The sequence below is a fragment of the Priapulus caudatus genome, unplaced genomic scaffold, assembly GCF_000485595.1.
Source record: "Priapulus caudatus unplaced genomic scaffold, Priapulus_caudatus-5.0.1 Scaffold222, whole genome shotgun sequence".
NCBI lineage: Eukaryota > Metazoa > Priapulida > Priapulimorpha > Priapulimorphida > Priapulidae > Priapulus > Priapulus caudatus.
In genome coordinates, this window is record NW_014577283.1 from 433,886 (window position 1) to 446,651 (window position 12,766).

General features: G+C 40.0%; 1 protein-coding gene across 1 annotated transcript in view; it reads right to left on the reverse strand.

The window, feature by feature from the left end:
• Positions 1–12,766, reverse strand: part of LOC106807554 (multidrug resistance-associated protein 5-like) — an 82,711-nt gene that overhangs the window by 17,605 nt on the left and 52,340 nt on the right. The window contains exons 13-22 of the mRNA XM_014809919.1: positions 4,758–4,950; positions 4,398–4,522; positions 4,073–4,144; positions 3,273–3,397; positions 2,942–3,014; positions 2,421–2,601; positions 2,180–2,364; positions 1,082–1,252; positions 441–570; positions 53–207 (exon numbers count right to left, since the gene is read on the reverse strand). Of these exons, the coding sequence (XP_014665405.1) occupies positions 53–207; positions 441–570; positions 1,082–1,252; positions 2,180–2,364; positions 2,421–2,601; positions 2,942–3,014; positions 3,273–3,397; positions 4,073–4,144; positions 4,398–4,522; positions 4,758–4,950 (1,410 nt within the window). The remainder of the gene's footprint in view (positions 1–52; positions 208–440; positions 571–1,081; positions 1,253–2,179; positions 2,365–2,420; positions 2,602–2,941; positions 3,015–3,272; positions 3,398–4,072; positions 4,145–4,397; positions 4,523–4,757; positions 4,951–12,766) is intronic.

Sequence of the window (12,766 nt, forward strand, 5' to 3'; positions counted from 1 at the left end):
AAGTCACCCTGAATGTTGACAGACAGTGAATCTGCACACTGCATGGCCTCACCTGAAAACACTTCATCACTATGGAGAATGCCAGGCAGAGAGGAATCACGCCGATGAGAAACCATGGAAACACAGCCGCGATGAGGAAGAGAGCGGTAAAGATGAACAGTAGGGTGATCAGTGCCATCTCAGAGAGGTAGGGCAGCCTGACATCAACTGTAGCAACAACACGGCAACATTGTTAGAACACACAACACGATGACAACATCTCATAGAGGTACGACATGCCGTACATCAACTGTAGCAACAACACGGCAACATTGTTATTAAGCACCATATGACAATAACGTCTGAGACAGGTATGATAAATTATAATATATTATGCATATCATCTGCACTGTGTATAATAGAAACACTCGACATTGTGTGTTGTGTGCAGGTAAACCTACTCTCATCCATGTCGGTGGAAAAGCGGTTGATGATGCGGCCGACGGGTGTACTGTCAAAGAATCGCATCGGACTTCTCAGCACCTTGATGAACAACATGTCATGGAGCCTGCTGGATGCTATCAGGGACACCTGCAGCAAGGCAGGGTAAGAGTAAGTAAAAGTACGAGTGAATCAGGGTATAACATTGCTCATCACCGACAGACACCGGAGGATGCCTGAATGGGAAGGTCTCTACAGGATAATATATTATCTTTTAAGCCATTGGTGAAAATACGCCAGGAACAACCAAACACTCGGCTGTTTTTACCTACTATTACTCTTACTACAGTACAATTGATGGCTAATATATATTTAAATAAGGAGTTTCTAAAGAGTATCACCATTGACCAATGTATTGACAGCAGCAAGTGCGATGGCTTAGCCACTCGGCAACGAACAGCAATCAATTATATACCATACCAAATATGTTCAATACAGACATATGCTATCTATTAACTATCAACAAACAGCAATCAATTATATAATATACTAAATATGTTCAATACAGACATATGCTATCTATTAACTATCAACAAACAGCAATCAATTACATACTATACTAAATACGTCCAATACAGACATATGCTATCTATGAACTAGCCTTCATGAAGATGACACTTCTGAAGCAGGCTGTTGTAACCATGGCGATGATGGAGAGACCGTAGACGAGCTGGTAGAAGCCAACGCGTGGGTTGTCCATGATGCTCTCGCTGACGTACGTCTCCTCATACGTCATGTTGCCGTCAGTCACCTCCCGCGTCATGTTAACGCCCTGCGAGGAAGAACAAACAACGACATATTGTGAGATTAAGTATTAGTGTAATATAGTAAAGCATAGCCTTTGAGCGACCACCCTGGTTAAATTGCTGGACTATTTTTTTATAGCGAGCAAATATGAGAATTGATAAGTCAGAATTCAAACAAGGGAGCGGGTAACGGAAATGTTGTGCACGAAAGTGAGGCTCCCAGAATCTTAATTAGCCAAATTTCTGGTAGGTTACCGACGCCGGTTGCTTCCATTTCTTTCGCACCCCTCATAACATGTTTCGCCCACCGGCGGTGGTCGTAACATGCGCTATAACGTGGCCAATAGGTGGCACCAAGTACTTCCCCGAAGCCAGTGTCAAACTACAATATTGCAGCCTGGACTGCAGTGGAATAAATTCCTTGTTCGTATTAATTATAGTAAACGTTGGTTCTTCAGTCTTTACTTCCAGGAAATACAACACATACAGCGTTCATCACTCTTACAGAACGCGCTGTGCATCCGCTAGCTATATTCACTGTGTGATTACATACATGCATTCATGCATGCATGCGCACACTAATGAAGCTTAACCGGCTGTCCACCCAGAGTCAGTAGCTTGAACATATGCACTCGCAAACACACACACTGAAGCTCATACACACGCGTGCACGTGCACGCGCACACAAGAGAACGCATGCACAGATGCACACACAACACAAGCACCCAAGCACACATAGATACAAAAACACAGCACATACACGTGCACACGCACATGTGCCGATACACGGACAGACATAGACAGACAGACAGACGGACGGACAGACAGACAGACAGACAGACAGACAGACAGACAGACAGACACACAGACAGAGACACACACACAGACAGACAGACGTAAGCGCACACACACATACAGCCTTCACGCGCACGTATGCACCGAACACATCTTACCCCACTGCCTGCTCTGAGCCAGTAGCTTAGCCAGATATTGCTGAAGCCTATGGTGCAAACTACGATGAGGAAGAGCGTGACGACTCCAAACAAGACGCAGCAGCCTCCTGCAGCTGCTATGTACGACTTATACGTCACCCACTTCACACTGCCTGTACCACTCTCCTCCTCTGTCATCAGCTTACCTACAAGAAGGCAAAATATACTTTACTATATAATATATATATATATTGTGTAAAGAGAATCGTCTTGCCCTTCAGCGAGCCGCGGATGAGGTGCTTGAATATGTGCTGGCCGACGCGAGTGTCCACGGAGCTCAGCGGGTCGTCGAGCAGGTAGATGTCGCTGTTCGTGTAAAACGCGCGCGCGAGACTGATGCGCTGCTTCTGTCCTCCGCTCAGGTTCACGCCGCGCTCGCCGACCTGTGAGGTCACACAGAGGTCACCGATCATCGAACAGAACGTGGCGAGTGTTCCGCGGGGCGGTACCGAATGTGCTCCGATTACGATTACGGTTACGATAACGATTATGTTTTACGGTTTAGACTCACTTGTCGTAAGTTAGAAAATGTTAGTGGGTGTGAGTGTACTGGTGGACATACTCAGACGTACTGGTTATTTATCTGCTACCTTCACCAACACTACAATAGATACATGCACGGACAAGATAAAGAAATACACAGGAAGGACATAAGGAATAACACGAACGTATGAGAAAGACCAGGCAGTAGTTACATTTTCTCACTACTGTATAATTTCATACCTCGGTCTCATCTCCATTGGCCAGCATTGCAATATCGGTATTCAGACACGATGCATAGATGGCCTCATAATATCTTGTATTCAAATAAAATAGATTAATTAATGGCATTCGATTCGAAAGTATGTTGTAGTAAACTTGCTGTTGCAAATAATTATAATACTAATTATATACAAATTATTATTATAATAATACAAATTATTATTATAATAAAAACTATTATGTGTTAGAAATTTTATATCTGATATAGTCATTTACAATCAACATGACCTCGTCCGTATCTAAGCAACCTAGACTATCAAATTGGCTTGTATTCTAGCAAAAAATAATGTACCTTTTACTGTCAAAATCAGCACCAAACGTGATGTTCTCCCGAACAGAGGCATTGATGATCCACGCTTGCTGAGCAACATAGGCAAACCTTCCATCAATACCTAAAGTACCATCATTCATACGCATCTGCAACAGACATGCAATAATGATGATGATGATAGTGGCGATGATAATGATGATGACGATAATAATACTAACTAGAGCACTCGGAGAGCGCAGACCTCCGCCAAGGCAGCTGAATTCTGTCACTGTGAAAAATTTTATTAATTAATTGATTAATTAAATAATTAATTGGATCCGGATCACCACCAAAATGTAATCAATTCTAAGTTACCCCATTTCTGACCTATCCTAAAAAAAAATTTAATTCATTAATTGGATCCGGATCACCACCAAAATCTCATCAATTCTAGGTGAGCCTATTCCTGACCTATCCTGAAAATTTCATGACAATCCGTCCATAACTTTTTGAGTTAGGCTGTACACAAAGAAACAAACGCACAAACCAACAAACACACGCCGATGAAAACATAACCTCCTGCCAACCCCTTGGCGGAGGTAATAATAATAAAGTCGTAATAAATAGTAATCAAGTCAACCCGTTGAACCCTGAAGTTGAGTTATGCAAATGACACATTAATCTGACGTGAAGGCATAAAGATCATTATACTGATGACCATGCACAGTGCAAAAAGCATGCAGCAGATAGCATGAAGAACAGACGAGATCAAATGTAAAATTGGCCCAATCATATTAAATTGTTACAATAGAAGTGATTGGCAACTCAGTATAGACACTCACCTGGCCCAGCACAGCACTTAGCAGTGAGCTCTTGCCACTCCCAACACTGCCACAGATGCCGATTAGTCTCCCCTGAAAATACAGTACAACCATCACATTAATACCGAAACACAATTCCTCAAGGATCCTTCCATCGTGTCTCATTTAAGTGAATTACGAAACCTTTTATCAAATGCTTTACTAGCGCACCCAATACAGCTGATGACAGCAACTCTCTCTCCCGGATTATGAATTAAATAAGCATGAGGAACTGCTGTCTGCAATATGAGAAGTAACAGTCTATCCCCAGATCACGTAGCGTGAGGTCAATTACAGCTGTGCCTACCTTTTCCACTTGCAGGTCAATGTTTTGTAGTGCTTCCACTTGTTTCACTTCCATGGTCGCTGCCTGCTGCAACTCTTCCTCCTCCTCATCTACAACATCCACTGGTGCTCCCTTCTTTGATTTCGCTAATTGCAATTACAGATAAAATCAGCTGTTATATTCATGACAAGTTCATATCTAAAGCATTCTAAGACTTCGAGTATCACCACGATATTTAATTAGATTCTCAGTTAATTAGATGTCTCAGGTATAATACTTAAACACTCACACAAGTAAACTATTGTACAAGAATTAACTTACATGTAATCAACGCTTATATTTGATTATATCCTGGCTAGCCAGAACGAAAATACAAGATACCTTTTCCATATTTCTCTTTATTTGGTGACTTTCCGCCGCTAGCTTTCCCATTGGCTTCACAGTTGGCCACAGAGCTTGGGCCAACAGAGGTCGGGGCATCCCAAGAAAATGTTGCATTCTTTATTTCCAAGGCCAGCTCAGGTTTGGATGGCTTCACGACCTTGTGTGTGACCTCCTCCATGAGCAGGATAGTCTAGACACGACCAACCAGCAAGAACAAGCATTAAAATGCCAGCCATAGTCTGTGGTCAGTATTTACACACTTTTTCCTTACGATAATGTCGAGTACTTCACACTGATCTTTTTACTATCAAAAAGCTGTCAACATTTTAACTTCTTGTAGGCTACACTTTTTTTAAATTTACTACAGTTAAATGTAAGTAAACATAAATTCAGTATTTAATTTATCATTATTAGTATGTATATTAAATATTTCACAGATACAACAAATATTTTCATGCACAAACCTAGTAAGAAATGGTAGAGGCAAGACAGATAGACAAGCATATGAGTAGTTTTCTACAAGGAGTCAGAAGAAGACTAATTATTGTACAAAGGCAAAGCAAATCTTTTCTAAATGTACCAGGATATTTTAGTATAAAATCTACAAGAATTCTGGCTAAATTAGCTATATCACAGGTAAAGCAAATATTAAATAAATGATTACTTGTCTAAATTTGCAAAGAAAAATATATTTATTGTAAATAAGTAATAGCTCAAGCTAAAATTGCATTGTGTTCTCAAGGCCCCCAGCTATTAATGTATTTACGTTTGGAACAACATTTGCATTTAAGGGTGACAACATGCATATCACACCATGGCCAATAATTCTAAGTATCCCAACAGTCCCTGGGTTGCTGGGAATTACGTTAGAACATAAAAATGAGATATGCAGAGCACATACAATATTAAAATGTGTCACATAATATTCACAAATTTAATGTAATAGCAAGTGTATTTAATTTCATACATGTGTAAAATTTGGCAACTCGTGTCTTGTAATGTACCTGCATTAGCTTTATATAAAATCATGGTTAAGGTTTGCAACTGATCTCTTTTAATCATATGAAGTATAATCAAATTAGTGTTGATGGGGTGGAAGGATTGCCACTATGGTATTATGTAAAATATTAATAAATGAGCCAGAAACAATAATGGACATACTGAGTGAATGTGACACTACACATAGTAGTTGGTTGCTACACCACAGCAATGAGATTCTCTGTCCCAAATATCAATTAATGATTTCCCACATTCAGTACCTGAAATCGGCCTAAAGAACCCCAAAAGTCTCCAAAGCATTTCGGTCCTAAACTAATCAGTCGCACACCGAAGGCACTTATTCCAAATACAGTCATAGTAGCAAACGCCTGTAATGTTAAATAAATCATGCAATGCAAAAAGAACAAATAAAGAAAACAAATAGTGTCAGGATGAACAGCCAAACAATCTGACGAGCACAAGAGATAGAGTGATGAAACAAACAAGAGTTATTCAAATACAGAAATCATATAAGGTTAGCATGCAATTGATAATTTAATAAAGAAGAAACAAAAACAAAAACGCCAGCTCACGTGATATTAAAAATCATGAGATCAGTAAAGTTAGTGTTACTAAAATAACAGAGTGTGACCACATTATTAGATGTTAAAAACGTGCTGTTTAAACTTATGATAATAGCATGAGGTAGCAAAGGGTAGTGAGTGTGCTGCCACTCCAAGCTGAAAGTTGATAACAAGTCAGTACATGCCATGTAAAATAGCTGGCTAAATTAATTCTACTTTTTCTAAGGTTCAGAATTGTAGTGCTGAAAAGTAGAGGAAACTAAAGAGAAATAAAGATTAGAAACCACTAAGATAGATGATATATACATTTACACACGTTCGCCCACATGCACACATAGCATACATAGCGTGCATACATAGCACACACTCACATGCACGCACGCACGCACGCACGCACGCACAAATGCACATAAGTTATGATAAGCAGCAGCTCATTAGTGAAAACTAGATGTGAACCAGAATGGCATTTTACATATTATATTAGTGCGGCATTCTAATATGTTGGCCAGCCCAAGAGAACAATAACTAAATCCATGCAATAAACAGAAATACTACATTATAAGTTGTTTTTACTTCAATTAGGTTTCGATATTTTAATGTAATACTAAATTTGCCGCCTATCTAATGTAGGTATGAGGGTACCATTCAAAGCATTTGGGAAGAATAGCAGAAAAGGCAACTATCAAGCTTATCATTTCTCTTGAGGTTCAAAAGGACAGGTATTCCTCAAATATTACTAAAAGCAAGTTCATCATCCTTTTCATAAATAAAGTACCACGCAAATGTCACTACTGCAAAATTAACTCTCTCGTGGACTTTATCTGCCTAGCTATGTAGCTATGTAGAGAAATAGCCAAAATCTGCATTTTTACCCGAGTGTCACATCTGAATCCGACAGAATTGTTACCCTCCCACTGTATTGCCAGGATTATCACTACATGTGCTCTGCTATCGAGAAATTGCAACCTTAACTCGCCACGTGTGCTGGAATGAATACGAGTGCACGTGTGCACAGCTATATTAATATATATACTGAAATATATTTTTGTATGTGTATGGTGCGTTTATGTAATATTAGTTCTATAAACATTTAAATAAATCAAAAGTAGCATCCACTATAGAATCATATAAGATGACAGAACCATATAAGATATCATATATCGAAAGTGAAGAGATAACTCCTTAGAGTTGCAATAGAATTTCAAGTAAGATGTTCAGTAACGCAGAGAAATATAACAAAGCCGTTTACATGCATGCACATAAGTAGAAGAGTATATCATAACTGAAACACACATGAGGACACCATGCAATCTACATTTCGGCTACCTGTATACGATTAATAGACACATTCATCTCAGCCACACATCGGACGGCAAACGGTAAAATGGCAATGGAAAACCGCATCGTATTGAAGATGGTTACCACAGTGAAGGCCTAGAAAGAAGTGATAAATTATCAGGACAATATAGTAAGTGGTGATTTTGAGGTGGTAACTGTAGGGGCGACGGTGCTCTCCTCCCACTATAATATAATAATAACTAAGATACTATACGAATCAATCCTAACCATAACTGTACCAACAACATATTACTCAGGATGTAGGCTGCAGAGAATACAAGTGATACATACAATACACATGAGCGGGGTTAGATTCATTAGCATAATCACATAAAGACATTACAATAGTGAAAATACCTTCCTTGTACTGCCTTAGCAAAATAGCTGCTGTAATAACTGTTGAATGAAGCTTTCAACAAACGCATTCATTTTCGTACTCAAACATGTCTACCCTATTGTCTAATTTATGTCTACCATATATTTCCATCTAAAACTTGGAATGCTAACATCAAAGCATACAACATAATGAAAGAAATCAGCAATGAAATAATGCGGTAGATGTATATAACATCAGAAGTAGCAATATCATAGCAGCAGTAACTAGTACTAGTAGTCAATGAAATTGCAACAGCATTCGTATTTAGATTATTGCATGTTTATACTCAGGCTTAAAGGAGAATGACATAATATCAATATCAGAATGAGACTGCTGATGATATGCAATATGATAGGCGATGTTAGACTGATGATACACGCTCTCTTACCGTCTTCGGGGGCGTACTGCTTCTGCTCCTTGCCAACGCTATGCACAGATGCCACGCTAGACGTCCTAGACCTAATGTCACTCAGATCATCAATGTCCTCCTCGGCTAGAAAGAGAAGGCGTAGAAACAATGATACAGCAGAGATGCCAACACATATGAAGCAATCTGTAGTTTCTGGCCATCAAATTAGTAGTTCGAGGGTCATGTAGTGACCCGAGTTTGCTAGGGGGGTTCGGCATGCCCCCCGGAAAATTTTTTGATTCTGAGATGCAATTTCCTGCAGTCTGAGGGTCAAAAATGACAATAAATTGACAAAAAAGAACAATAATTTAAAAAAAAAAAATTTTTTCCGATTACAGTGAAATTCGTAGTTTGATACAAACTGGTCGTAGTGGTGCAAAAGGAATAAAAACTCGTATAAAATACGGATAAATCGTAGTGGTTGGCATCTCTGCATCAGTAGCGAGCCACAGCGCAGAGTAAACACAGTCTTCGAATATAGCCGGGCGTCCGACGCACGAGACGTATGGAAATGTCAGCAGGCATGTAAACATCGCGAGCTCAGTGACCGACAAGCCCCTGCTTTAAAAACGCATAAACTATAACTCAGCTGGCCATTACTAAAGGTTTAAAATCACGAAATGTTAAACACTGGAAACGAATGGCATCTACAAGTTGTCTGGTGTACACTTCTTTACTCAATATTTCAAAAATATTTCTGCAAAATATATGGGCAACTAGAATGTCATTCGGGCATGTACATTTCAGAGAATACTTGCCGGAGAGGGCAAGTGGCTCAAAATGTTTTTCGTGAAGACTGTAAACACTGCATTGACAACGTCAACCCCATGCAAAAACCTTACATCAACCACATCATATCATATCACATCAGATGCTTCCAGTGTTGTATCAGGTATTTTAAAGTTCGAGTGAACCCGTGGGCTAACAGTTATGTTTACCATAACCTCAAATGTTTTAGTGTATTTCTCTGGGTATTTTAAAGGTCTGAGAAAAACCTTGACACACAGATGTCATTTTTCAGCAGAACAAGATATTCATATTCATATATATTCATATTCTTTCTCTACGGGGGGAGGGACAACACCTATACTCCTGAATTCACCACCTCATGGCCAGCACTGTTGTTGTGGGAGGGGACAACACCTATACTCTGCATTCACCACCTCATGGCCAGCACTGTTGTTGTGGGAGGGACAACACCTATACTCCTGAATTTCACAACCTCGATGGCAGCTCACTGTTGTTGGGGGGGGACAACACCTATACTCCCTGAATTCACCACCTCATGGCCCACCACTGTTGTTGTGGGAGGGGACAACACCATACTCCTGCATTCACCACCTCATGGCAACGGCGAGTGTTGCTTGTGGGAGGACAACACCTTATACTCCTGACCATATCAACCCTCATGGTCCCGTGTTTGTTGTGGAGGACAACACCGTATACTCCTGTGAATTCACACCTATGAGCCACGCTGATTTGTGTGGGAGGGACAACCTATATCTGCATTCACCATCCTTGATGGCCACCACTGTTTTGTTCGTGGGAGCGCGACAACACCTTTACTCCTGAAATTCACCGACTCCATGGCAGGCCGCAGTGTTGTTGTGGGAGCGGAAAACGCATACTCCTGAATCGCCACCTCATGGCCACTGCTGTTGTTGTGGGAGGGACAACACCTATACTCCTGCATTCACCACCTCATGGCCACTGCTGTTGTTGCAGGGAGGAGAGCACCGTCGCCCCTACAGTTACCACCTCAAAATCACCACTTACTTATAATTGTCCTTGGTAATTTATCACTTCTTTCTAGGCCTTTCACATGTGGTACCTCTTCAATACGATGCGGTTTTCCCATGCCATTTTACCGTTTGCGTTCCGATGTGTGGCTGAGAGATGTGTTATTAATTCGTTCAGGTAGCGAAATGTAAGATTGGCATGGGTGTCCTTCGTGTGTGTTTTCATTATGATATTATCTTCTACTTATGTTGCAATGCATGTTAAACGGCTTTGTTATATTTCTCTCGCGTTACTGACATCTTCTTGAAATTCTATTGCCAACTCAAGGAGTATCTCTTCACTTTCGATATATGAGATCTTATATGTGGTTCGTGTCATCTTATTGATTCTACTAGTGCGATGCTACTTGATTTATTTAGAATGCTTTTATAGAACTAATATTACATAACGCACCATACACATACACAATTATTTCGTATATATATAATTATAGCTGTGCAACCGCTGAACTCGTATTCATTTCAGAACACGTGGCCGAGTTAAGGTTGCAATTTCTCGATAGGCAGGCACATGTAGTGATTGAATCCTGGCGAATCAGTGCGAGGGTAACAATTCTGTCGGATTCAGCATGTGCACTCGGGTAAAAATGCGATTTTGCTATTTCTCTACTAAGCTAATAGACTAGGCCAGATAAAGTCCACGAGAGCAGTTAATTTGCAGTAGTGGACATTTGCGTGGTACTTGTATTTTATGAAAAGGATGCATGGAACTTGCTTTTTAGTAAATTGGGAATCCTGATTTCTTTTGAACCTGCCCAAAAAAAAAAAATCAAAAAACATAAAAAAAAAAAATCAAAAAAAAAAAAAAAAGAAAAAAAAATAAAAAAAAAAAAAAAAAAAAAAAAAAAAAAAAAAACCAAAGATAAAAAAAAAAAAAAAATGAGAAATTGATAAGCTTTTGATGTTGCCTTTTCTGCTATTTCTTCCCAAATGCTTGAATGGCTACCTCTATACCTACATTAGATTGGGGCAAATTTGAGTATTACATTAACAAAATTATCGGGAAACTAGATTGAAGTGGCAAAAACAAACTTTATATGTAGTATTTCTGTTCTATTGAGCATGGATTTAGTTATTGTTCTCTTGCCGGCTGGCCAAACATATTTAGATAATGCCGCACTAATATAATATGTAAAATGCCATTCTTGGTTCACATCTAGTTTTCACTATAAGCTGCCCTGCTTTATCATAACTTATGTGATTTGTGCGTGCGTTGCTAGTGCGATGCGTGGCGTGGCTTGTGAGTGTGTGCTATGTTGCACGCTATGTTATTGCTATTGTGTGCTATGTGGCGAACGTGTGTTAAATGTATTATAGTCATCTTCTTAGTGGTTTCTAATCTTTATTTCTCTTTAGTTTCTCTACTTTTTCAGCCATACAATTTCTGAACCTTAGAAAAAAGTAGAATTAATTTAGCCAAGCTATTTTAATGCGCATGTACTGACTTTGTTATAACTTCTCAGTCTTGGGAGTGGCCAGCACACTCACTACCCTTTGCTTACCTTGCATGCTATTATCATAATGTCTTAAACAGCATCGTTTTTTAGTACATCTGACATAGTCAGCTGCAAGCTTTAGATCGCTTGATCGTGCCGTCGATCGTTCCGCTGCGTCGGGCGTCACAGCAGTTGGGACATTAATTTAACGCTCCGACCGTTACTGGTCCGATCGATTCATTTCGGGTCGAGGGCGGGATCGGTCAAATACAGAGGTTGGATGTTTTGCTCGAGATCCTTTTAGGGTCGTTTGCTCAAGGTCAAAAGGTCAAGAGGGTGTGTAAAGATATGGGTGTGGCATCAATACAATAGTCCCTTCCTCTTGAACTTTACCTAGTGGTACTAGGGAGGAAATGCTCAGAAATGCGGCATCTTATAGTTTCTACGCAGACCGGTCTCGGATCCTCTAGTGCGTCTCGTGTTGGGTGGCATAAGGCTAGTCGTCGGATGTCTATTACGCATAATGTGTATACGTGTATGGCGGTATTAAATGCTCGCTATTTCACTGTGGCGAATTGGAGGTCACAGTCGTCAACAGGTCATGAAGGCACAGGTGCAGATTTTTAGACATTTTCTTGAGGACTTATGGTTCTGTGACGGGAGCGATTGGAAAACTTTTTTGTTTTCAGCGGTGACCTAGCCATTTTTATTTGGCTTTATTGAAAGGACCATGAATGTCTCCTTCTGCTGTACAGTGCGAAGAGTAAAGTGTCGCGCATAACCTTTGACCCTCAAGAGGAGGGAGCTTAAACTTGGATGTTGTTGACATGTCTGTTAGACAAGAATTTACTGCCGGGCGTTTGATGAGTGAATCTATTACATGCCTGGTGCATGTATTGAGCGCTACAATGTCACAGTGAAATTTCAAAATAGGCTGAAATTTGGATTAAAGAAGGGTGTTATTCCTTAATCGTATTAATTTCTATGTCTTTTACTGTACTGTCGTATGTTATATGTAACTGTTTATGCCAATGCCAGTGGCTGGTGCATGTGCTGTTGGGGCAGTTTTTGCCTGCATTAATTGGT